Source organism: Alexandromys fortis, unplaced genomic scaffold (genome assembly GCF_014885135.2).
Source record: "Alexandromys fortis isolate MF-2015 unplaced genomic scaffold, M_Fortis_MF-2015_v1.1 scaffold_78, whole genome shotgun sequence".
NCBI classification, from domain to species: domain Eukaryota; kingdom Metazoa; phylum Chordata; class Mammalia; order Rodentia; family Cricetidae; genus Alexandromys; species Alexandromys fortis.
Genome location: NW_026067977.1, coordinates 454353 through 479332, shown reverse-complemented (window position 1 = coordinate 479332; position 24980 = coordinate 454353). Strand labels below are relative to the sequence as shown.

Here is a 24980-nt window from a genome sequence, read left to right as displayed (position 1 = left end):
GGAGGGAGGGAGGGAGGGCAGAACCATGTGTGGTGATTTTAATGAGGAATACTTCTGATAGACTCACTTCTCGATCTTGCTCACATGACATGCCTGCTCTACTATTATGAACCAACTCTCCGAAACCATAAGGCAGGCAAACTCTTTCCTTCCTGAAGTTACTTTTGATCATGGTATGCTATCAACAACAAAGAAAAGGAAATATCACAGAAATCTATGGTGTTAGGAAGGAATTCTGAATACAAATGGCAGGCTGACTCTGGGCCCAACTCATTTGCAGAACCGGTGATGCTTTTGTTATTCATGAAGCTATAAGTTTTCTTTGTTCCAGAGAGTCCATGCAACTGCTGGGTTGGCTTAGGGCTGGCTGTGCCATGCTCAGTTCAGCTCCCCTCATCCGCTGTCCTTGGCAAAGCAGAGGCTTTGCCCAGAGCCTTACCTTGCTGCTTTTGCATGGTGGTGAAGTCCTCAAAAGTCAGGGTGCGTACGGGAGGTCTCCAGAATGCATACGTCTCCATAATGGCTTCGAGTCCAGTTCTGGAACAAGAACAACCAGAAAATCAGCTTGTAAGCAATCCCAAACAATCCCTGATATTTGAAGATGCTAGGGGAGTTGTCTGATGAGTGGCATACTATAGGCACTGGGAGGCACACCACCAGGCTAAGTCAGTCTGGGGAAGTACAAGGTCTGGATGGCGCTACGTTGCTGGAAGAAGAACAAAGGGAACTAATTCAGATCATTCACAAGAAAGTCCTTAACCGTGATGAAATTTAACTCCTATTTTCCTTCCGAAGAGGTCCAATGAACATGATAATAAAGTGTATTTAAGGTCAAGGCTATCATGAGTACAGTTGAGCAAAGAGTAGCCCCGACTGCTTCTCATGCCGCCACCATTACCTCACCATGGCTGACACATCCTGCCCCAGAGCCAACTCCACATCCAGAGTGTGGAAGGCTCAATGAAGTTGTCAAGCTGCTGTGACTTCAAAGGTCCTCCGAAGTCAACAGGTGAGCAGGACAGCAGAAACAGGAGGAGAGGAGTCAAGTGCACTCAAGTTTTTATCGTAGTGAGAAATATCCACCCAAAGGAAAAGAGAAAATAGACCACAGGCCAGAAGAACAGTCCGTATCTCCAAATGTTTATCTTTATTTGTAACCTAATAATAATTAGATGACTATTGGGAACCCTAAACTGTTAGATTTTAGAAAACATGGAATATTTGAAAATTACATTTATGTACAGCTTCTGGTTTCGTCATGTTGTACACTCTGTAAAATGGACTATATGCATACTATTTCTTTATCATTTGACTGCATCCCTATATGAAATATTGAACGAACTGTCTGGGGATTCCAGGATATTTTCATGATATGCAACATCCTCAAAACAGACTGTAGTTTGGAGCTCTGCTAAAAGCTTTGAGTAGAGCTTTTGAGTACTTACTGCTTTAAAACCCTTTGTGTCGGGAACTGGAGTTGGGGAGAAAGTCCGTGGGGAGAAAGTAGAAGAAGGAGGGATCACAATGGCCCAGTTCTCTCCATGTGACTGCATCACAAAGTGCATGATGTGCCTCTCAGCACACAGATCTTTCCTACTGAAGAAATCCTGCTACCTAAGAAATCCACTTGCTCAGCTCTGTTATAAGCTAAGAATAAAGTGAGAGGTTTTATTTTAAGTGAAAACAAATACCTTCTCCCTTTAACTGATGCTAATCCCCCTAGCCTGGCATTCTTCTCAGAGGAGCCACTGATGCGTGGACCATCTCTCTGTGTTGGGAATTTTGCTTTCTGAGTAGGCTTTGCCTGCACATTTCTCCTTCTAAAGCCTTCCCTGGATCTTGGAGGCTTTAAATACACTGACGCTGGCAAACCGAACTCTGTATTTTAAGAAGAGGTTCACAGGAGAGAGCAGTGCATGGTGTTTATTAGCTGTTAATCTGCGAGAAGCAGGAGCAGACGAGATCTCTACCATCAGCCTACATTGGTGCTGAATACAGTTCGTGGGACTATTTGTGGAGAGAAAGAGCTCAGGCAATTAAGGGAGTTCAGAATAATATGGGGATAGGCAGATAAAGCCATGTTGAGCCTGGCTGGATAGAAGAAATAGATAGGCCCAGCTTTAGATCTGACTGCTTTGTCCTGGAATGTTGGCAGCCCACCAGAACAGCCTAGGGTTCCCTTTCACTGCCCAGGAGGCTCACTGCAGACGGCAAGGGTTTATTATTCCACCTTCCAGTGCATCTTTTCCAGGGACAAGTGCACAGCACGAGGACAGAAGCTAGCTCAAGGACAAAGAACAATCCCGTCTCGTTTCATCATAACATAGTAGGAAACCGGGAGGTTTCAGTAGTGCCACAGTGTAACGCCAACACTGTAGACATAGATTTGGTTTCTTTTTCATAATACTATTTCCAAACGCTATGGCATGGCATGAATTATTTTATTTGTGCAGTCAATTTTATACTGTAATATAATATAATGACTGTGTGTCAACTACCAAATTTAACTTTTTTAAAAAAGTGATGGAATCATAGATTTTTTAAACATAGGAAGATTTGGAGATGTTGTGTATTCTGTCTCTTCTGGCATTTTCTTCAGTGGTTACCCAGCCTCTGTTGGTGCATTTCCTTGGGAAGACATTTTGAGTTTTTGTTCAATCTGTTATTAAGCTGCTTCTGACATTTGGCTGAGATTTCTGGTGCAAATTCCATCCTCGGGTGAAGTGATGAGAGTCTCATACATCACCGACAAAGCTTCTGTCTTCCACACCCTCCTCTAGGAGACCTTCCTTGGCCTAAGAATCCAGCATGCCATCCATAGACGCACCCGCGGCCATCCAGGAGTTCAGATAGCAAGGGTTAGTCTCATGGTAAAGAAGTAGGGATGGCATGTATAACTCCCCAAAAGTAGTGACAAAAGATACAATTATTATTCACACTTTATTACTGAACTATATCTTCCATAGATTTTCACTGTATAGGAAAAATGTAACCTTTAGTATATACTCTCCTATATAGTGTGGTAGAATTCTCAAGCATTTATATTCCTTGATCTGTTTTAGGACTCTGAATATTTCCCTTTTTAGAAAAATTAATTCTGTTTTTTTGCTATATGCCTTATATTCTATTTGTCTCAAACTCTATCAGGCTTCACTGACTAGATCTATGTATTCGAAATCACTAGTAATGTATCTCAGAACAATTTAGTAATCCACCTCTTTCTACGGCTAGCTTGTATGTACTTCAAGTGATTCAGGTCCAAAGTTTTTCTTTGCACAAGGCCTAGCTTGATGATTGCTGTATGGTGTGTCTCAATTTGTGTGCACTGAATTAGTAAACAGGTGTCATTATTTCATAATTTTACCAAGACTGACCATTTTCTCAGTCGACACCTGTTGGATTAACTAAGTAGAGGAACTAGTTCATAAGTTTTAACTAGTAGCCATTCTTTTTTCCCCGGTTTAAAACTTTTAAAACCACCTTGGTATAAAAGGTAGGGTCTCTGAAGGTAGAAAGAATTCTCTAGTGTCAAAGTTTGAGGCCTTTTCCTCTCTGTCTGACCGGACTTGTGCCTATTTAGACCAAGGTCTCAGGACATTTTCCCTCTCCCTCTGGCTTCTTTTGTCCTGGACTTAGACTTTTTGACCTTCCATAGAGTCTGAGCGCCCTGTCAGAGTTCAGGCACTTCTACACTTGTCTTCTCTCAGAGTCTTGTCAATCACCCGTGAAGGTCTTCAGCTGCTGGGTGACTACTCCAGGTTCATCTTGTGCTAGCGCTAGCTGCTGTTTGTTCACTGTTATCTTGCCTTAATTTTGTGAATTTTTATCTCTAAGCCTTACAAAACAGACTCATTATTCCACACATGCGAAAAGCTGTGTTGGGTAGTGTTTGGTTAACACATTCCCCATAGTGGGCCTGTGTGGGCTGTGGCACAGCAGGGACCTGACGTCATCTCTGGAGCTTCCCATCAGAAACAGCCAAATTGGCAATTGCTCCCTCTTGTTGCCATTTACCCCGTTAGTCCAGTGACAGCAGAGGCCACATCTAAACCCCCTTTCTTCAGTCTTTCAGCCGTAACTTCCTCTCTGGTTTCCAAGCCGATTCTTTTTCGACTTGGCCAAGCCAAAGGCTATGCTGAGGGAAGAAGAGGAAGGAGGCTGAGCTAGCTCCTTCACAAATGAATGTTGCCTCAAGATCAACTGATCTGGAATCGCAACCAGATTGGAAAGAAATACCCTCCCAATTGCATTTAAAGGAGAGAGGAAGAGAGACTTCTTTTGAAGTTCAGCAAATAACAGACAATTGTAATAATTATCACTGAACTATCTGTGATTCTGTTTAGTAATAACTGGACACAGTTTTCACATTATCTTTGCCTTGAGATAGGAAACTGCTTCTTGGTCATCGTCTGTTTATTTTCTCTTTATCTCTATTTTTTCTCAAGTTTAACGTCTCCCTAAGCTGTGTGACGAGACTATTGTAAACAAGAGAGTGCATGCGGGAGATTGAGATGGTCACTGTTCCTCTCTCAACAGAAGGAAGTCTACGGCTAAAAGTATCCTAAGGTAGCAGGGATTTTGAAAGCCTAAAGGAGTGTTCAGACTATAAAAAAGTCTTAGCTGATATAAAAGCAAAACAGACACAGAGGTATTGCCCTTAAGGAGTGTCCTGTTCAGTAAAGGGAGAAAGAGAGAGAGAAAAAAAAAACAACATGAAAGGGACTGTTTTATAAACTGTCAGATACACTGGAGATATAAAAGAGGAGCTGTGAAACTTTGAGCAAGAAGTATTTAATAGACCTGGGAAACTAGAGGAAGATTCCACAACCAGGCATTTATTTAACCTAAATATTAAATGGCCCTCTCAGCAATCTTCCACTCAGAACAAGAGGGGGCTTTTACAGCGGAGTCAACAATGCGTGCAAAGACTTAGCAGTGTGAAAAGGAAGGTATGTACTGGGCACTTAACAAACATTCATGGTGTTATTGAAACTCTTTGTGCACAGAGGTGGGTGCGTAAAATGGACATTCAGTCCAGATCTAATTATCTTATCTCAATGCTCTTAATCTATCCATGCTCTCTTGAGGATAGGTCAAACCTTCCACACTTCTCTCTCTCACTACTTTGTAGAATCAGCTCCAACCTCCAGTTATTTAAGACACTTTCTATTCACATGTTCTAAAGGATCTCAAACCTGAACTCTACAATTTGTTTAAGGACAAACTCATCATGTGAAATTTGGCTTCTCTGGGTACAACAGTGCCATCAACACAATGACGAAGCTGTCATCAATAAAGCCTCCTTCACTGGCTTGGGAAGAATGAGAAACCTATGGAAATGTAATCGGCTGGAATTGAATGAAAATTGCTCATCACCTGGTGGTCCCCAGAGGTTCCGTTCCCACTATCCCTCTTAGAGTTTGCATAAGTTTTAATCTCAGTTCCTGGGCATTTTCAATGTCTCAAGAGTAATAAAAAAAATGTAACAACACTAAACAATTTAACTAAATCAATAGGTTCCTTTGCATCTGACTGGAATAGTCTAGCTTTGTCATTACGGATACCACACAAGGGACAGATGAACATTCCAGTTAAGAGCATAGACTCTAAGTATAGATTGTCTGGCTTCTGATTAAAGCACCCTTAGCCAAAGCATGTTAACGTCTTCATGCCTATGTCTCTCCAGTTTTAGGATAGAGAGATCGGTATTATTTTACATTATTGTGACTCAGTAAGCACAGCCTGGCTGAAAACAAAACTTCTCAAGGCAAGTGAGAAAGTAAAATAAAGGCCTCGTCAACATTGCTCCAGTTGGAGCTTAAAGAAAGCCAGTCGTTCTGCTCGAGTCGCAGCCTGGTCTAGCAGATCCAGTCCGACTTCCCTGGAATTCCCACTTCTGTCAGTCCCCTGGCTGGAGACAAGATGGGGAAGGAGTTCCATGTTACCTAATTCCACTTCTCATTTCCTCATCAGAAAACCAAAAGCGTGTCCCTTGCGCCCCTGGAGGCCTCATTATCTTGCCGATATCTCCGACTGCAATACACTCGCCATTAAAAGGACAGACGCCGCGGTGTTCTATGACACCATCCTTGAGCGGCAGCCATAGATAATAAAACAATTGCCAACATTCCCTGGCAAGTCCGGATGGCCAGGGGGACAATGGTGGAAACAGTTCATGACAAGGGAGGAGGAACACATAATAAGGCCGAGGAAAGTATTAAATCCTGGCGAAAAGGCTACGCCGTGGGACGTGACAGGCAGCTAAGGCTCCAGTGAATGGGAGAAACACAACTGCCAACGGGAGGATCTGCTGCCAGCAGCTAGTACAGGGCCAGTTACCTTGAACGACAGATGCAACCGTCCCTCCGAAGCCCAACACTGATTGCTTCCCTAGACCTGCTGAATGGCAGAAGTCATCCACGCCAGGGATAACAAGAAAGTATGCAAAAATCTACAGGGGCCTGTAAGGCTGCCAGGAAAGAGCAGGATGAGGTTGACTGGGAAACTGCAGCCAATGGCCCTTGAGGGGACAAATGAAAACACAGCAATTGAGCATGAGGGGGACACTTGGGATATACTGACAGTTGAGAAAAGGCAAGTGGTCAGCCCATTGGCTCTAAGCTTGCTACTTGAGACTCGTGAACAGCAGGGAGCCAGAAGTGGTTGGAGGCTTGGTTTCTACTGCCTTCCCAGCTGGGCCTGCAGAGGACAGTGGAATCATTCTCTGGACACTGTGACAGGCTGGGTCTGCAAATCCTGACGCCAGTAGCTCAAAATGCAGATTGCCATCAGTGTGAAGAGAAGCACTGGGAGGGAACCTCAGCTCTGAGATAAAAATGAAGACCGTGGACCTCAACCAAAAGATGAAATAAGTACCACTATTAGTTTAGACTTTAAATCGATTAGATGTAAATAACTATAAGATTGAATTCTAGGAAGTCAGTGGGACTTTGTCTTTTTAACTGTTAAACAGCCATTTCTTCTGTCTAACTTAACAGATAGATAAAGGTGCAGGCGAGACATGTTATTGTCTCTGAGAGAACGCTCTGCTACCAGGTGTCAGCTAGAGTTTATCTACTGGTCCCTTCTTCCCAACTCTCTAGGGAAAGCCATTTTAGACCCGCAAAGATGAGCCAGGCTGGGAGTTAATGTTTAGCTGACTTCTCTTTGTCTCTCCATTCGGTTAACTGGGAAATCCCTCCCTTTTCCCTCCTCTTTCTACTGAGCATTATGGGCCTGTAACAGAGAAGGGGTCCTGTCCAAAACGGGAAAGTCATTCCTCACTCTATAGGCAGGGCCTTAGGACAGCAAGTGCTGAGAGGGGGTTTTAGGAAAATCTTTACTCTTGGGTATTTTCTCTATCACTATTCAAGATTTCTTCAGTGAAGAAGTGACTTCACTGAGCATCCTTTTAAACATGCAAGTCTATCCACTCTCCTGCTGCAATGCCTACCATCCCCTGAAATATCTAAAAAGGAACGAAACTAAAAAAGATTTCTACCAAGCAACTCAGAGCAATCATATTGCTGGCTCAATACAGCCAGAGAGCAGGGACAGATCCAGAAGTCCTCTTGCACCTTGTCCCTTTCTGCAGGTCCTATGAGGGACAATCTGCTAAAGAAACTACTTTCGTGTGTAAATCGGCCTCCGTGACACATGACCCCTCTCCGACTACTCCTGAGTTTGGAATTAATGTGCCCTGACTCAAACTTTTAGTGATGAACTCCACAGAGAATAACATATCCTCCTAAAATACTGCACATCTCCAAGGGCTACAGAAGGGTCGGTCTACCTGGGGCCTGGCATGGGATCAACAGCAGTAACTTCTAGAGTGCCATGCCAGCTAGACATAGATGGAGGAAATGACGAGGCTTTCAGTTGCCATCGATACAATGGACCGGGTGGTAAAGATCAAATCCAAGGTCAAAGACAGAATGAAGAGAATTCGTGAAGCACCCAATCTGTCACCATCTAGTGCTTTTAAGAAAGTTTCCTAAAAGGAGTTCTCACTCCCCAGGAAGATCCTAATTTTAATCTTCCTTTTTTATTTAATGTGTTTGTTTCTGAGGAAGCTTCTGGGAATTCCATAGAATTCACCAAGCAGACTTGGGCCTTTTGTAAAGTCTGAGCAGCCATCTCTTAAGAGCCAAGGGTTTCACATCAGATGGGGTTTGAAAGACCCACAGAGTTCTCTTCCTCCATTTCCTTGGCTTCTCCAAACAGGCAGCATCTGAACAGCTGTCTTTCCCTGTATCTGAGCAATGAGGGCTCTCAAGGGCAGATGTGTCTCCCAAGTCTACTTCTGGGTGGTGAGACCTCTCTTCAGCCGCCTCTCTTCAGCCTCACGACCCTTTTCTTGCCTTTGGTTCATGCTTCCCCAAGGCATACTTCACTTCTCAGGTCACTACTAGGTGACCTTGTTCAACCAAGCCAAACTTCATTCTGCCTTAACTCTGCCTCCCTGTCTAAGACTTACAGACACGGAAATGCTGTGAGGGTCCTTCTCCAGGGATATGAGAAACACATGGATAGGGGAAATTAGGCAGCTCATATGTCCCCTGGATGTGTGTGTGTCTAAGCAATGATGTGGTCAAATTGGAGTCTATCAGAAGTATACAGGCTCAGATATGCATCTTAATTGCCCTTAGCTTTTCTAACTAGTCACTTACTTGTCATTCCCTCTCCTTGGCATCTAAACCTAGGCCATGGCTTCTGGTCTCCTTGATTTGCCACTGGTTGGAATGAGGCTTTCTTAAGTTCCCTTTTCAATTTATCTCCCATTCACCAATACTGCTCTGTAACTAGTGAACAATTTCTATTTCATTCCGTACCCCTAGCACCTTGAGCGAAGGAATACCGAAGAGAAAAAACTTGAAAAAATTACAGGTCTGGATTCTTGACTCGGTCAAGAGAAAGACACGGGAACCTAGCCCAGTGGAGATCAAAATACCAATTTCATGGCTGATAAAATTGTCTGGCGATCATGGCATAAGTGTAGGGCTGAAGGAAGGGTTCAGGACTCCTCTGGAAGGCGCCGACTCACAATTCTACAGGCCTCCTCTGCTAGATGTGTCATGCAACAAGAAGCCTGAGATACGCATTTCTGCGTGCAGGTAGGTTCTTCGGGTGGGGGATCCTCCTTTAGGTCCCAGCCATTAGATCAGTCCCTGGTTCTTCTGAGAAGCAAAAGAAAAGGACAATTCTGGGAGCCAGGAGCCCTTCTTTCCAGGGATTTCTTTTCTTAAGAAGGCAAAGAATAGCCGCTGGAGTGTTCAGTCATTGCTCCGTACTCGTGTGTATATTTCAGAAGAAGCCTATCATCAGGGCCACACTCTGCTGGGACTGGGTGTGAGAGCCTCACAGGCTGAGAGGCACTGCCAGGGGCATCAGCGGAGAGTGCAGTGGGTGGTTGCATCCTCCCCATCTTTCCTCTCCTCCTTTCTCCAGCCTCTGGACTCTGCTGGGACGGATTGAGATCGACAAACCTGAACGTGTTTTGGTTTGAGGTTTGGCAAACTCCGTGACTCCAAAGTATTCCGCAAATGTTTTGTGTTCTGCGAAACCAAAAACATTGGCCAAGCACTTTCCCCTCTAATTTTTAAGCCCATGTGTTTTTAAAGGAAATGTAATCCGTATGTTTTAGTAACATTTATATGCAGCTCATCAAGCCCTGCTCCTCCGCATGAGTCATTTGATGTCTAAAATGCATGGGGAAAGCAGGCGTTGAGAAGAACTGTGTGAGCTTGAGAAAGGCCACAGATGGGATGCTGTACCCTGGTCCTGATGCTAGCGCAGAACCACCAGGTTCTCCATGAACTCGCCCATCCATCCTTTCCATCATTAAAGTCCTCGCCTACTTCATATCCTGCAGTCAACTAGTGAGAATCAAATCACTAGGCAGCTAATGATATAATTGGGTAATTTTGAATTTCTAAAAGAGGAAAAAAAAACATTCAAAACTTTCACAATTGCCTTGACAAGTCCGCCATAATGTAGTTTCCCAAAGTGCTAGTGAAAAAAAAAGCCACACATTCTAGCCCCACTGTAAGACACCCAGAGTGCATCCTTGCTTCACCTGTCGTCAGAGAGGTTAGGCTTGGTTTTGTGTCCCAGATCCTTGTTTCTAGGATGGATGAAGTAGATGGTGAAGCTGTGAGCAGTAGTCTACAAACACCGGCTAAGAATAATAAAGGTATCTTTATCTGAGACCGAAACAGTTCCGGGTGGTCGGATGATGTTTGTAGAGGAAGGGTTCTGCTCTCGGTATCTGTTGAAGGTGAGGTAAGGCAAGGAGAGCGTGGCTGGCATCATAGCATGGGATGCCCTGCTCTGCAGTCAGCCAGACGCGGCTGCTCACCAGCCGCAGCTTTGCTCCGGGGTGGTGGAAAAGCTTCTTTCCTCCTGCAGGCCCTCAAGCCTTTTGAAGATGCAGGCTTAAAAGTCAGAGAAAAATGAAGGATGAGCCTCCAAATGGTAAGTGTTCCTTTGTAGTGAACCGAGACAGTTACCAATGGTCCTTAAAGTAACCTCTGGGGGTGGGGTTAAATTGTTTTAACTGACACATAGTGTACAGCTGTTTATGTGTTGCGGTCTGATAACTCAGCATGGGTGCACAATATGCAATAGTCAGACCAGGGCAAGATTTCATTCTCCTTAAGCATTTCATTTCATTGGATCAGGAAATTTTGACTTCTTCTAGATCTTTATAAAAAAAAAATATGGGGGGCTGGAGAAATGGCTCTGTGGCTAAGAGTGCTGACTGCTCTTCCAGAGGACCCAGGTTCAATTCCTACCACCCACATGGCAGTTAACAGCTGTCTATAACTCTAAGATCTGACACCCTCAGATAGACATACATGCAGACAAAACACCAATGCAAATAAAATAAAATTAAAAAAAAAATATGATAAACTGTGAGCCTCCGTTATCCTAAAATGCTAAGGCATATTAGAACTTATTCTCTTCTGTATTTCGGTATTTACCATCCTGCTTTTCTTGTCCCTCCTCACTCTCTCCCTCTAACTTCCAGTAGTAACTGCTCTGCCTCTCAGTTCTACAAAACTCAACCATTTTTAAGTTCTTCGTATGTAACGTGCCACTTGGATTTTTGTGATTGCTTATTTCACTTAATGTCCTTCATTCCCATTGATTCACAAATGACAGGACTCCATTATCCTTTTCGGTTTTTTAAACATGGCTTGCAGGCTTTGTATAACAAAAAAAAAAAGAAAAAGAAAGAAAGAATTTTCACACTATAAGAAATAAATTAAGCATTGAGATGGGAGATGGGCTAATGCCCTACTTCAGAGCTGTGCGCTATGGTGCTCGCCGTCTGTCCTTGATTTTACCCCTAATTCCACTTTGAAGGAGTCTTACAGAGAAGAGGAACCCACCAAGCATGACAGGAAAATAAGTTATATTCCTAAGCAGCACAACATTTTCCAGTCTCCTGGGGGACCTTCCCTCAGGACTTCAGCAAAGAGGGTCTCAAAACTCCCTGGCCAGTGCAAATCCTTCAACATTTGGCAGTCCTAGTCTCCGCGTGGAAGTGGACTCCACATTTTTTCTTGCTTTCTTTGAAACACGGCATGAACATTCTAGATAGCAATCTCCAAGGGTGTGTGCCTTCTACTGTAGCTTCCCAGAATAGGGTGGCTATCAACAGGAAACACTAGCTGAAAAATTAAAGTCAAGTTTATTATATAATAAAGTAACTTGACCAAATCCTCCAGATTGCAAGGGCTCCCCTGGAAGACAAAGGAAGGAAAAGGAGAGCAGTACACTAAGCATCTGTAAGAAAATAAACAAATGCTAAAGACTACTAGAGACCACCCTCCTCCAAAAGGAAGGAATCGCTGAATAAATACCATGGGCGTGTCTGGCCCTGGAGACGTCTATTTGGGTATAGAACAGAAATTCTATAGGACCTTTTAAAAATAAAAAGGACACAGCAGGCTTATTTTTAAAATGTACAGCTGCTCATGCATGCAGTCATGCTTACATACTAGGAGAACACAGAATCCTGAAAAGCCATCCACGGACTCCAAGCTCCAGGGTTCGAACACCCTTACCGTACACAGCCTACCTAGCCTGAGCCTAATGTCGCTTTTTAACACCCTGCCATCAACTGGGTCTTCAAGAAGCTCAGAGTGCAGAATCTTAGAAATGAAGAAAAGGAGAACGTTTTTGTGACCTGGGCTATGAGTTAATGGTGGGGAACATCTGAGATAGAACGAATGTCTGTCTGTTTGTTCTTTTCAGGTGCTGCTTTGAAGATGAAGGCCTTTGTGGAACAGATCATTTGACCAGGAGCCACTTGCTCACTGAGTTCTGGAGTGCTTTACCATTGACTGTGGCCTAGAACACATTACTTAATGCTGTTATCTAAAAACAGGAAGTTTGTCTGAATTTTATATTACTCAATGGGTGTGACCTTATGGAGTTTGGGACAAGCAAATTCTATGGCAACCTAAATGGCTGATGAACATAAACTAAGAGTTTAGTAAAGAAGTGCTTTTGTAAAGCATTTTCTGGGGGAAATGATCACCAGAGGTGGTTTGAGACATGTGTTTATGGCATCGTGAGGTACTGCTTGGTGAAGGCACAGTCAGCGAATGTCGTGGTGCAGTTCAGTAATCATGTTTACATCATAGAATGGCCCTACACAGATCCAGACACACGCACTCTCCACACCATTCCTGTAAGGTAGACACCATCACACATGGGGTCTGTCCACGCTGCGGTGCTTGATTACATGATGCATCCCATATTTCATGGAGTAGTTCTAAATATAAATTGTTGGTGTATCCAAAAACTGCTGGAGAGAGAATACCAAAGATAATTCCTGACAATCTGCTGGCCAGATGTAAGGCCATCCTTGCGGATTATGAAAGAAGTCTGGTCCTGATGAAAGTCAATCGTGTCGCAAGGCCTGTGCTACACCAGACAGACACGTCACACTCGCTCAGCCTGTATTGTGGGTATCTGATGAATTTGCCTAATTGGAGACTGTGGATATTTCTGGTTCCCCTAGCCATCTCGGATGTCCCCTAATTTTCCATAGATGACAGATTTGCATTTTATGTAGGAAATCATTTAGAGAGAAGAAAGCATTATCCGCCAGAAAACCGGTACAGTCTCTAAGGCATTTGACAACAGAACACAATGATACTGTGAACATCTGCAACTCCTGGAACTGACAGCATGGGTCATAAGGAAAGGTGGCATTCCCCTTCATCACTGGAAACATCCCTTTTCTGTAACAGATGGAGGCTATTGTGGAAAACCACAACTGACCGAAAGACAGAGTTGTGAGACCAAGCTCCAGCTGATACATATACAACCCAACTCCTACAAACAAAGGCTCAGGCATCAGTTTGGAAAAGGGACTGAGAGATGCTAAGAGCCAGAGGAACCAGAAATTTGCTGTGAGAACATGTCTCCTAGAGATATCAAAGAAGCGACACACATGAAGTCTCACCAATGTAGCTACCTAAACATGACCTGAAGAAGGATGACACAAATAGGCATGCTAACAGGGAAGAAGGAACACTCACAGCCCTGAATCAAGAACCACAGGCCAATGGTGAGTGCAGAGAGGAGAGGGAGATACAGTCCTCCTGCAGAGAAGAGCGCATCACTCAGCTACCCAGTACCGCAGGGCCAGCATGAAGACATCCATATGCATAACATTAGACAAACTGTATCCTCAGCAATGAAACACACGCACAAACACATGCACACATGTGTGTGCATGCATGCCCATGCAACAACAATTGAAGAAAAGAACAAATTTGAAAGAGAGCAAGGGGAGAGTGCACAGGAGGACTTGGAGGATGGAAAAGAATGGGAGGAAATGATAAAGTTATCTCAAAAAATAGAAAAAGGATGTTTACAAAAGGAACAAAAGAAAAGTGGTATTTTAGATACACTCCCCCTTAATAAAGCCAAAAGTGTACATGACTCAGGGGAGTATTTCCTAGGGATAAAATGATTATATTTGTTTCCACAAAGTTCAACTCATAAAGGTAGTAATTTTCTGGAATATTTTATTTTTCAGAAATGAAAAGTACCTGAGGCACGACTGCAGCCAATACAGTCACCTTCGGGTACTAGAAAAATACGCCAATCCATCAGTAACAATAAGTGATCATGTGACTTGCTTTCTGTGGACTGAATCACACAATACAAGGTAGGGGGTAAAACAACATGAAGGATTGGTTATGGAAATTTAGGTTTTAAAAGAAAAAATTTGGGAGGCATGTGTTTTGTGGGAGCAGAGTTGGGGATTCTTGAGTTAAGTCACCAATTTCTCATCCCCTGAGTCAATGTGGCTGCAGAGTATCTAAGCCGTCTCTGGACATCAGGAGCCAAGAGCCACCAATGAGATGAGGGAAAAGGAATTTCAAAAAGAAAAGCTTGTGAGTCTCCTGTCCTGCTGCTCTTACCTGTTTCTTCCAGAATCTCTGAATCCTTTAGCAAATGGATTTCGGTCGATTTTTAATCTGGTGATCTGGAAATAAACAGATAAATATCAATTGTTTTCATATTAACCAATTTCCTTTTGTGTTGCTCCTAGAAAATTAACAAAAACTCACTCTATTAATAACATCTGTTGTTTTCATTTCGTTTCCTTTCAGTTAGAGATTTAAATTTCAGTCTGACATAGGGCTGGGGCCTGGCACCCAGATGTGTGCCTCACTTCTTTCTGACGACCAAGACTTGCCCTCTGTGTGACTGCCAGCTCATTCCTACTCCCTGTCCTTCCCCTGAACTGATGATAAACATTGTGTAGACAGGGACACAGAGAAAGGAAATGAGTGACGGCGAGGCCCGTTGCTGGTGACACGCAGGACGCACTTCGGGCACACTTGCTGGACAGATACTGTGCAAGTGAACGAGTGATGGACAGATGGTTACATGGATTGACTCAGTCCCGCAAACTACCAACAGACAGTCAGCTTCAGCCTGAGGGAGCCAAATAATCGGCTGCATTTCCCACGTAGCATAACCTGTGCCTTTCCTGCCACCAGAAATTGCACATTTAATGACCTAAAATGTTTGTAGAGGTGATGCAAAATGCAGCTCGGTTCTTACCCAAAGTAGGGAGCTTCCTCAAATATGAAACTGAATGGGGCCACATGAACGGCACCTCATCCGGTCTGCAAGACTCATCAGCAAATAAGCAAAGCCAGCACACACACGTGTGCCACCCTCTCGGCCAGGTGCTCAGAAGCCTCCTATTAGTACATCAGAGCCCACTGAATCCTCTCTTAGTCCCAGTAAACCCTGACACAGTTGGACAAATCATCCTAATGCTTCTAGACTAGGAAAAGCCTGAACAACATATTCCATATGAGTGCTCGTGTTTCTGCTTCCAGTCGTGGCCATGGGAGGCATTTCTGATACCTTTCTGTCTGAACCAGATGTAAATGACTTGCTCAACCCAAGACACAGACACTCAGGCTTCCAGAAGCCAGCGAGCCTTATGTCCCATCTGAAAAATGAAATTATACACATTCTTCAAGACCTGGCTCTCTAAGATAAAGATGCAGAGCCTCTCGCAACTTGTTGGTCCCTCCTAGGTCTCAGACTAATTCAAAGTTTTGAAATTTCAGGCTAATTTGAAAACACTTTATGAAATTACTTTTCCCGTATCTCATTAGGGGTCCTAGGCTCCTGATTCCCAGAGAGTGCTTGATCCCATACTCTGCAACCACACTGATTAGCGGAAAGAGAAATGGGTAATTTAGTCAGGACTCCCCAAGTTCCCCTTTTACAAAAGACACATCTTCCAAATTCTTTACTACGCAACCTGAAGGCTGGGGAGCTCAAAAGAATGGAAGAGACTCTGAAAAAGCCAGTCTAGAAATATGGAAATCTTGTCGGTTAAAGGCAGACTCCAGTTGCGGCTAACTGCAAACACATTCTCATGAAGACAACGAAAGTCCTCTCCTACGCCTTCTTCCTTCTCACCTCGTCAGAAAGGAGTTTCCCACAGCCGCAGACTTTAAAATGTCTTTAAAATGCAACGTGAGATTCTCACAAACAGACTCTGACTTGAAAGCGCCAAGCTGGCTTCCAGGTTAGTTTGTTCGCTAAATATTCCTTGCCTCTAGAATGGTGCACTAATAATGTAGCAAAGGCAATTTTACATCTTTTTTATAGATGAGAGCAGGAGCCTAGAGGTTCGCCTTTCTGAAGTCCAGTGTCTGCCATGTGAATACTGTATTGAATTTAAAGAGTGCCACTGCTTCTCTATGTCTGACTTAAAATCGGCTCTTTCTTCCCCCATAACCCACCGCAATAAACCACACGCCATATTTTCTTTTCAAGTTGAGGTTATAATATTTTATTTTCTCTTTCAAGTTGGCTTATCCTGTCCAACTCATTTATGATAGCGGTTTCTGATATACAATCGCACTGCCGTGTTTGGAGTACCTCCACAGACCCCTGTAAATATAACGACATTCTAGTTCATGGCCTGGGAGAAAGAGTTGAAAATCTGATTCCCACAGCTGAGTGTAGCCAAGGCCGAGGGATCTGTATGGAAATTTAATAGAAAGGGGCCAAAGACGTCGGGGGGGAAAATAGCACTCCTGTTCTTGTTCCAACAATTTTAATGAGAAGTTTAGAGAGATTTATGAAGAGTGTGGCTGTGACGGTTGTTATTTATCAAATATCTTTTGCACACTAAAGGTGACAGGTGACACCGGCGACAGTGTGGTGAGTAGTCAGCAGACGGCTGTGCCGCCTCTTTGCTCTCAAAGAAACTTAGAATCCATAAGAACAAAGGGCAGACATGCACAGTGGTAACAACATAAAAACAGATTATGATTAGATCCACAGCAAATTAATCTAAAAATTCTGAGGAATCTGAGCAAGCTGAAAGACTCCGAGATTTCACCGTAGAGGTAATAGAAGAGCCACCTTGAAGAATATGAACAATTTCACTTTTAAAATTGGTCACAAAGTCCACTGCCCCCTGCAGGACAAGGATGAGCTCAAGTTCATGAAGAACTTGGAGTCCTCTCTTCCTCCTTCCGCAATGGAGCCGGAGGATAAGTAAACAGTCGGATTGCCTGTGCCTGTTTTCCCATTCAGACTGAAACCTAATGGGTGTGGGTGGAGACTCAGAGAGGCTGGCAGGGTTCACACTGTATGTACGTATGTTGGGGTGCCTAACAATGACACAGACATGCTGCAAACTCGGGGCTTAAACAGAGGATTTGCATGAGTCTTGGTGGAAAGCTGGACCAAGAAAGAAACCCAAGAGGCAAGAAAACAAGGTTTCACTTCAGCAATGTTGTCAAAGCGTGTCAACACCAGGGACAGAGCAACAGCCCCGGCAGCTGTTTCAGTACTGCAGTGAGCCCAGAGAGGGTAGAGTAACCCACCAGCAGCCGTGAGGATACGGAAATCTCTCACTTCCACCCATGTGCACCATACAACCAGAGGCTGGAAGTCCATTGGGGGAAGAGGAAACTAACCTGTGCACACAAATCAAATCAAGGTGTGCTAAGAGATACAAGCTTAAAATAGAAATGCAGAAAGGCAAAAGCATGGGTCCCTACCCTACTCCATTACAGATGAGGTCCTTTTAGGGAAAACAACCACACAAAATTTATACACACACACACACACACACACACACACACACACACACACACACATATATATATATATACACCCCCCCCTCTCTCCNNATATATATAGAGAGAGAGAGAGAGAGAGAGAGAGAGAGAGAGAGGGAGAGAGAGAGAGAATGCAGAGAGGAATAAGAGAACATATTAGTGATTTCCAACTCCGTGTCATATTATGTTTTACCAGTGAAATTCAAATATGTCTTGTCACCTCCCTGCCACAGGCCAGTTATACTCTTGACTAAACTGCTCTAAATGGCCTTCAAACTGACCTCCTTCCTTCGACTTCCAATCCAGTCTAAACAGCAGCCTGAATGATCTGCATCCGGACATTTCTCCAGCAGGCTGGTTTTTCCCAGTGACTACCCCTGTAGAGAATTCAATCCATCCTCCTTGACCAGCCCTGCAGGGCCAGCAGGCTCTGGCTCCAGCCCAGGCTCCAACGCTAGCACATTCCTCTACCTTTGTCCCCTGGCTCTAACCAAACTGAACTGCGGTCCATGCTGCAATGTTCCAAGCCCTTTCCTGAGAGGCCTGTCATGGTGCTCTGCTCCGTTACTCAACCTTACACAGAGCTGACTTCACACTAAATCTCGTGCTAAAGCTCTGGGCTCAGGAGGCAACTAACTCCCCTGAGCACCTCTGACGGCCTCTTCAACTGTGCTATCTTTAAGCCCTTAATCCAACTGTTTGTTTTAACCGTATGTTTGTTACTTACTTACATGTTTACTGTCTCTTCCCCTGTGTGACAAGGTCTCTATATATTTTAAGTACTGTCTTATTAAGTAGGGTTTAGAACTATGTGCATTTGCCACCCATGTGATTTGGTTAATGAAGAATGATTGAATGGGTGGTTGTGTGGGATGGTTCATCAAACCCAAAACAAGGACAAGATTGAGCAAGCCCTCCCTGACCTCCCAGTTCTGTGTTCTGCATCACAATGATTGTTAGTGTCTTTCCAGCTAGGATAAGGTCTATTAGTAGTTTCCCATGAAGTCGACACTGTTAAACAGCAATCATGTTCCAACTCAGTCCTTTGGTAAGAAGACATGGAAAAGGTGAAAGCCATCAAAGCAGCATCTTTTGCTGATTTCATTTCCCTAACCTTAATATTGTTCTGTCAGAGGTATTGAGGACTAGAAAAAAGTAGAGTACTTGTGGGCTTGTCCCTATTAATTTTACACTGCCACTGGCTTTTTCTTTTGTTGCCTAGTAACATAGGCAGTTAATAAATTGAGTACACCTCACAATGCATAGTATGGTGTGGACATAAATGGCGCAGGCTCCAGAGAGGAAGCCCGACAATGAGTATTTTGATTAGATAAAACCCGGGTCAAAAAAGTCCCCCTTAATACTGCTCCTGATGTTTTTATTTTTTTTAACAATACATATTGGTAACTTTTTCATCAAGAATGAAAAATAACTGCTTGAGTTGGTGTGTTCAAAATAAAAAAAAAATATGCCTTGGTCTAATTACAAAGTAGAGGAAAACTGGCTGGGCAGTGTAGGATATAAGAAGTGGCTCAGAATCCTGCTGAATTTGTTCCCACAAACCTGGCAGTGGATTTAGACATCCTCTGTGCTCGTGGAGCCAATTCTCATCGAGTATAAGATTGCTACCAGGGGAAAGCACAGCTATCCTTTTCTAAAATCTAGTTTCCTACCTGGGGGGAAAAAAAGATAAAATTTCAGCAGTCTTTTCCCTCAGAGAAGACAAAGGCCACAGTGGAAATTTCCTGCTAATTCCACGAGGACATGCTGGCATCGGTATCTTCCAAGAAAAGGGATAGAGTATTGCATCACCTTTATTCCCAGTCGACCAACTTACTCTCCATGAGGAGATTCTGGGCATGGTGTACCATTCTCTTTCACAGATCTGCCAAGTTGGCATTCTGAGAGCAAATATTGGCAATAATAACTTCAGTGTGTTAGGAACTCTGAGAGTCTATAGATGGGGAAGGCAAGTGTGATGAAGGAATGGAAAGGGGGAAGAAAAACATAAAATATTCCATGAAAATAAAAATGTTTAATTCACACTTCACAGCCAAAGGAGCAAGTTTATGGGTGTATAAGGAAACCAATATCAAAGTCATGATGGCTCTCAGGGATGCGGTCACTTATAAAAAGCTATACCACCAAACAGATGTAAATACTTTTAAATTACGGAAACATCCTTCATCTTAACTCATGGATTCTAGACTTTAGAATTTCATAAACTTCTCTAATTGTTCCCCCAACATTTGAGAAATCAACATTTATGTTCCTATTTTTACTCAATAGAGTGAAAATAACCTGAAAAAAATTAACACCTACCTACTCTCCAGGTGTCACTATTTTATAAAGTAAGTAACATTTTGCAACAAAAAGTAGACAGGCCAGAACAGAACAACGTAAGTGAGTGTTTGTAGCTGTATTTTCCAATGAACTGCTTCTCCACAGACTTGGACACTGACTCACACCCAGCTATCAGCGGGCAAACTCCAGCACTGCAGAACAGGGCTTTACTTTACCAGAGCAGTGCGGCTCACCAGCGACACAGTCCAGCTCACGCCTCGGAACCTCCAGCTGGCATTTTCTCCCTTATCACAGGGCAATGTTTACTGGTTCTCAAAAGAAAGCACTCTCAAGTTGGAGGAAGATTAGCTAGACCCCGGTTCTTCTATGAGAAATGTCGTGAAAGGGGCACAGCGCCCGAGTAGGGCCCTGAAGGCTGAGCTCATTTGCAATCAGGAAAGATAGCTTTAGGCTTCGGATAGAAATTCCACCTAACTTGAAAGGTGGAAGGCACACAGACAGGAAAGGTGGAAGGATGGAGACAGTCCTGGGGAACGACGTGTACCAACAAGGCAGTACAGGTTCAACAAGAACTTCAGCTAGATCCCCGCACTCTTGCAAGGACATGGTGGGAATAACAGGAAACAAGCCCAGGAACGAAGCCAGTGATTAGACATAAAGGGTTTTAATGGAGAGACTTGAGGTCCTGGACCTGGCTGCTCAGGCCCTGAGGCATCATTGACAACTGTGGTGGGCAAAGAGTGGAGTCAACATTGTGCTTTATCCAGATCCTTCCAGAGATGATATGAGACAGTTGGGGGAACATTCCAATTGACATCTAAGGAACCCAGTAAGAAGCTACCTTTCGGAGTCAGAGCGCAGAAGGGCAGGGCAGAACAAGGACAAAGCACCAAGATTAAAAAGAAGAAAATACATCAATAGAAGCAACAGAGTCCGAAGGAAGATTTATGAAGAGACTCCGAAGTCTCACTTGAGGGACTGGAAATAACTCACGGAGGCCTTTAGTGAGTTGAAGATCATAGAGGAGTTTGCAGTGTTTTGCCAACAGCAAAATGCAAAGTTCCTACCTCTCAGGAGAAGGCCTGCTAAAAATATGATCTAAAATATTGCAGAAATCTCTTAATAGGTTACAAACATGAGAATGTTAGGCTGCCTCGGGTGAACTACAAGACATTGCTCCCAATACTCATTGGGGGAGGGAGGAAGAGGAGCAAATTATAACTACCTATCTAGCCACCATCCTTGGGAAGCATAAGACAACCCATTTTCTAAAAGAAAATGAAGTCCAAACAGAAAAAGTTACTTTTAGGTGATGACTTAGATGCTCAGAGATCTAGGACTCTGATCCAGTCCTCCAAACATCTGATCTGTTGCTGTCTGCGCCATAGGGCAGAGCTGTTCGTTAGAAAGACCTGCTGGCACTTCAGCTGAGTGCCACCCCTTTTGCTGGACTTCCTTCACTGTGTCCCCCCAGACATGTTCCTATACACATTGAAGACCCACCACTGGCTCTTACCCTACACAGGCCTACTAACTATTTCCTCTAAAAGATCAATAAAAACAACTTCATCCGAAAATATTGATTGTGCTCATTCTGGAACATAGAGGTTAAGAAGAACACAGCAATGAGAAAATGTCTCTTACAAAAGAACCATTTCTGTTCCCCAGGATCTTCAGGAAAAGTTGAGGAAATCACTGCTATGTAGCCAGTCCTGATACGTAGGATACAAACTTCATGATGCCCAATGGGAACGACCCGGGCTTGCGGGGTTTTATTAGAAGGCAACTGTATTATATTAAATCACATCTACACAGCCAACGGGAGTATTAAACAATCATGCTGGTTGATTTATGTAGCAACGAGGGACTTGTTAAAAGGCAAAAGCTGTTGCCTTGATCTCAAAACAAGCAGAACTGAGTAGGTCCCATCTATTTTGAACATCATCACATCATGAATTCATCAACTTTTCATGAAGACAGAGATCAAAGTGGTAACCTAGTCACCACAATCCCTTCACGAGCCAATGCACCTTGTCCAGTTCCCAACCATCTACTTTTCCCTAATGAACAATTTATTCTGTAAACTTGCCTCTGTCCCCTGCTTGCCTCCCTGTCTTTCTATCCCAGCCATATGGCGGTGTTGGCTGATTCATATGCATCCTCTGTCTGCCCCATGTAATTCCTTGAGGCAGGCACATTTGTGGATACAGGAGGCACAGACAGAAAGGAGTTAAGGAACCTATTCAAGGTCAAGCAATCTGTCAGTGCTTCAGTCAGAGTCTAGCAGGTGCGCTCATGTCCTGTCCCAACCCACCTGCAGACAAAATGTGTATCTGAACGAAATGTACTCTGACAGTGGACATCTACCAAAACAAAGGGAAAAAAATGAAGCAATGAAAGATATCTGGTACCTGTGTTGAGTCCCCCTTTATTGTCAAAGCAAACTGAAGCTCTGGCTTCCAGGTAGGTTACAGTAATGGCCCTTGTAGCCTCTATAATCAACTCGGATGAAATAGTACTGGGTTCATTGTTTAGCATTCTTTTTCTACCATGTATGTCCTAAAGTTCAAATACTTATTATCACAGCACTGCCTTTAAAAAAAGCTACCAATTAAAACAGTAAGTGGCCCCCTGCTTTGCCTCTTCTGAAACACAGCGAACCTTGGGTTCCATTGTGCAAGGGGCCACGTCCATATTGTTGCTGTATTTCGCGTTAAAATTTGAAATCTTCACTGAAGCTTTCTGCACAGCTTCACTCAGACCTTTGCAACCTTCCTATGTAAGGAGCTTGGTTTGACTTAGGAATTTAATCAGCTCCCAAAACAAATTCTTGTTTTCCTCTACCTTCGATAAAACGTGGCATCCATGCAGAAAATGTGAACTTATGAGCACTTCAAAGTCTGACAATCAGATGCTTAATCTCATCAGGAAATAAAGAACTTATAAGGAGTGCTACCCAGAGAGAGAAATATTCTGTCCATGTGAGATATAAATTAGTTAAAAACCCACCACAATCACCTAGCTAGTACAAAGAAAATGCTTGATAAATATCTAATGTTTCCCTCAGTTGCTTTGAGGACAGAATAGAGCATCTGATTCAAAAGGCATCAAATGTAATGGTATTGTAAGTTCATTAAAAGGCGTCAAATGTAATAATATTGTAGGTTCATCAAAATTCATCAAATGTAATGATATTGTAAGTTCATCAAAAGGCATCAAATGTAATGATATTGTAAGTTCATCAAAAGGCATCAAATGTAATGATATTGTAAGTTCATTTTGCTTCCGGTCCATCCCAAATGAAAGGATGTTAATGTGTGAGCTTAATGAACTTAAATCTCCTTGTTTCAGCAAAGGATTCACTCACTGCAAGTATCCTACTAATTAGACAATTTGATAAATACAAAAGATGGTATAAAATGGGTTTGATTGCGCATTTTAGGGAACTTCATAAAGTAAGATTACTTATAAACCCATCTAGCTACCCTCTTCAAACAACAAAAAAGAGACTGGGTGGTGGTGGTGGCACATGCCTTTAATCCCAGCACTCAGGAGGCAGAGGAAGGTAGATCTTTATGAAGTTGAGGTCAGCCTGGTCTATGAAGAAAATTCCAAGAGAGTCAAAAGCTGTTACACAGAGAAATTCTGTCTTGAAAAGACAAAAAAACAAAACACACACACACACAAACTGAGTGACGTTTAGAACAAGACAGTGATATCACTGCCTCTGCCATTCTCCTATCCACATATCTTCTGTGTGAGCCTGGATGATTCCTGTGTGTGTGTCTACCCCAGAAAATAAATCAGAACTTCCAGGAAAACTTCCTTATTCAACAAATCAAGAAATCCTCTGTGCCTGTGTTTGTCGGTGAGTTATTCCACTGTTATCATTACGTAGGTACATGTCTTTCTCTTAACTAAGGCTATGCATAAGGAGAACCGTCATCCTAATTACTCCGTTAACCAGCTCTATTTTCTCTACGAAGACTAGACCCTAGTAACTTCTCAATACCCACTTAGTAAAGAAATGTGTATGCCATAAGTAAAGAGCTCCAGGTAGGCTGTTAATCACATGGAAGTGCGCAGAGTCTGGAAAGGAAGCAGTGAGTCTTACATTTTTAGGCCTAATGGCTTTGAGATCACATGGAAGAGAAATACACTTAGGAATCTTCAGATAGAGGGGAGAGCAAGACTCAATCCTGCACAGCCAAGAGGTGGAAGAGATCCTAACATAAGAAGACATGAAGATAATGTAGAAGCTTGGTGCACTTGAGGAGGGCGCTTGTGTCTGAGCTAAATGTAGACCATGCCAGCTGTCACCGGACATCACCACGCTGTCATCACCAATGCTTCATGTATGCTGCAAGCCTGGTGTCTCTTGTTTGGACTTTTCTGCGCCATTCCTCCCCAGTATTGAGACAAAGGTTCTTTGAAAGCTGGGAGGCAGCAGGCTCTCCAGAGCAGCCACTTACCTGCTGGTTCTGGTAGGCTGTGACAGTGGTGAACACCGTCTCAGGAAAGTTGAAGGTTTTCACCCCGTCCCCTACAGGCACAGGTTTGGTGGGTGAGAGATCACTGCTGAAGTCTTTGCGGATGACATGAACTCGAGGCTGGTATTTGTGCATAGAGTGCAGGATGATCTGAAACAGGGAGAGGGAAGATTATGGGAGGTGTGACTTAGAGTTTCCTGCATCTCTTCAAACTCCTGTGTGAAATAAATCACAAGATGGAAGCATTGGAGGAGGAGGAGGGCCGATTAGGAATGAGATGCACAGGGGGCTGGAAATCAACACACTTCCTCGTGCTGAGAACTAAGCTGCTGGGTACCTTTACCTGGAAGCATATAATCAAGTATACTCATCTTGGATGGTAGATGTGTTTCCTTTGTTTAATTGGAAAAACGATGACCACCCATTCTCGTGTTAAGACAACACTCCACTAAAACTTCTCGACCTCTGGCAAGTGACACATTTTTCCTGCCACCTTCAGTTTCTCAGCAGGTGCCCATGGTGTCTTTAAATTCTTCACATAGCTATTAGCACT

General features: G+C 43.4%; 1 protein-coding gene across 1 annotated transcript in view; it reads right to left on the bottom strand.

Annotated features, from left to right (window-relative positions):
• Tbx15 (T-box transcription factor 15) overlaps positions 1–24980 on the bottom strand; it is a 102245-nt gene that overhangs the window by 14628 nt on the left and 62637 nt on the right. Inside the window, exons 5-7 of the mRNA XM_050157594.1 lie at positions 24410–24577; positions 14448–14512; positions 440–537 (exon numbers count right to left, since the gene is read on the bottom strand). Coding sequence (XP_050013551.1) covers positions 440–537; positions 14448–14512; positions 24410–24577 — 331 coding nt within the window. The remainder of the gene's footprint in view (positions 1–439; positions 538–14447; positions 14513–24409; positions 24578–24980) is intronic.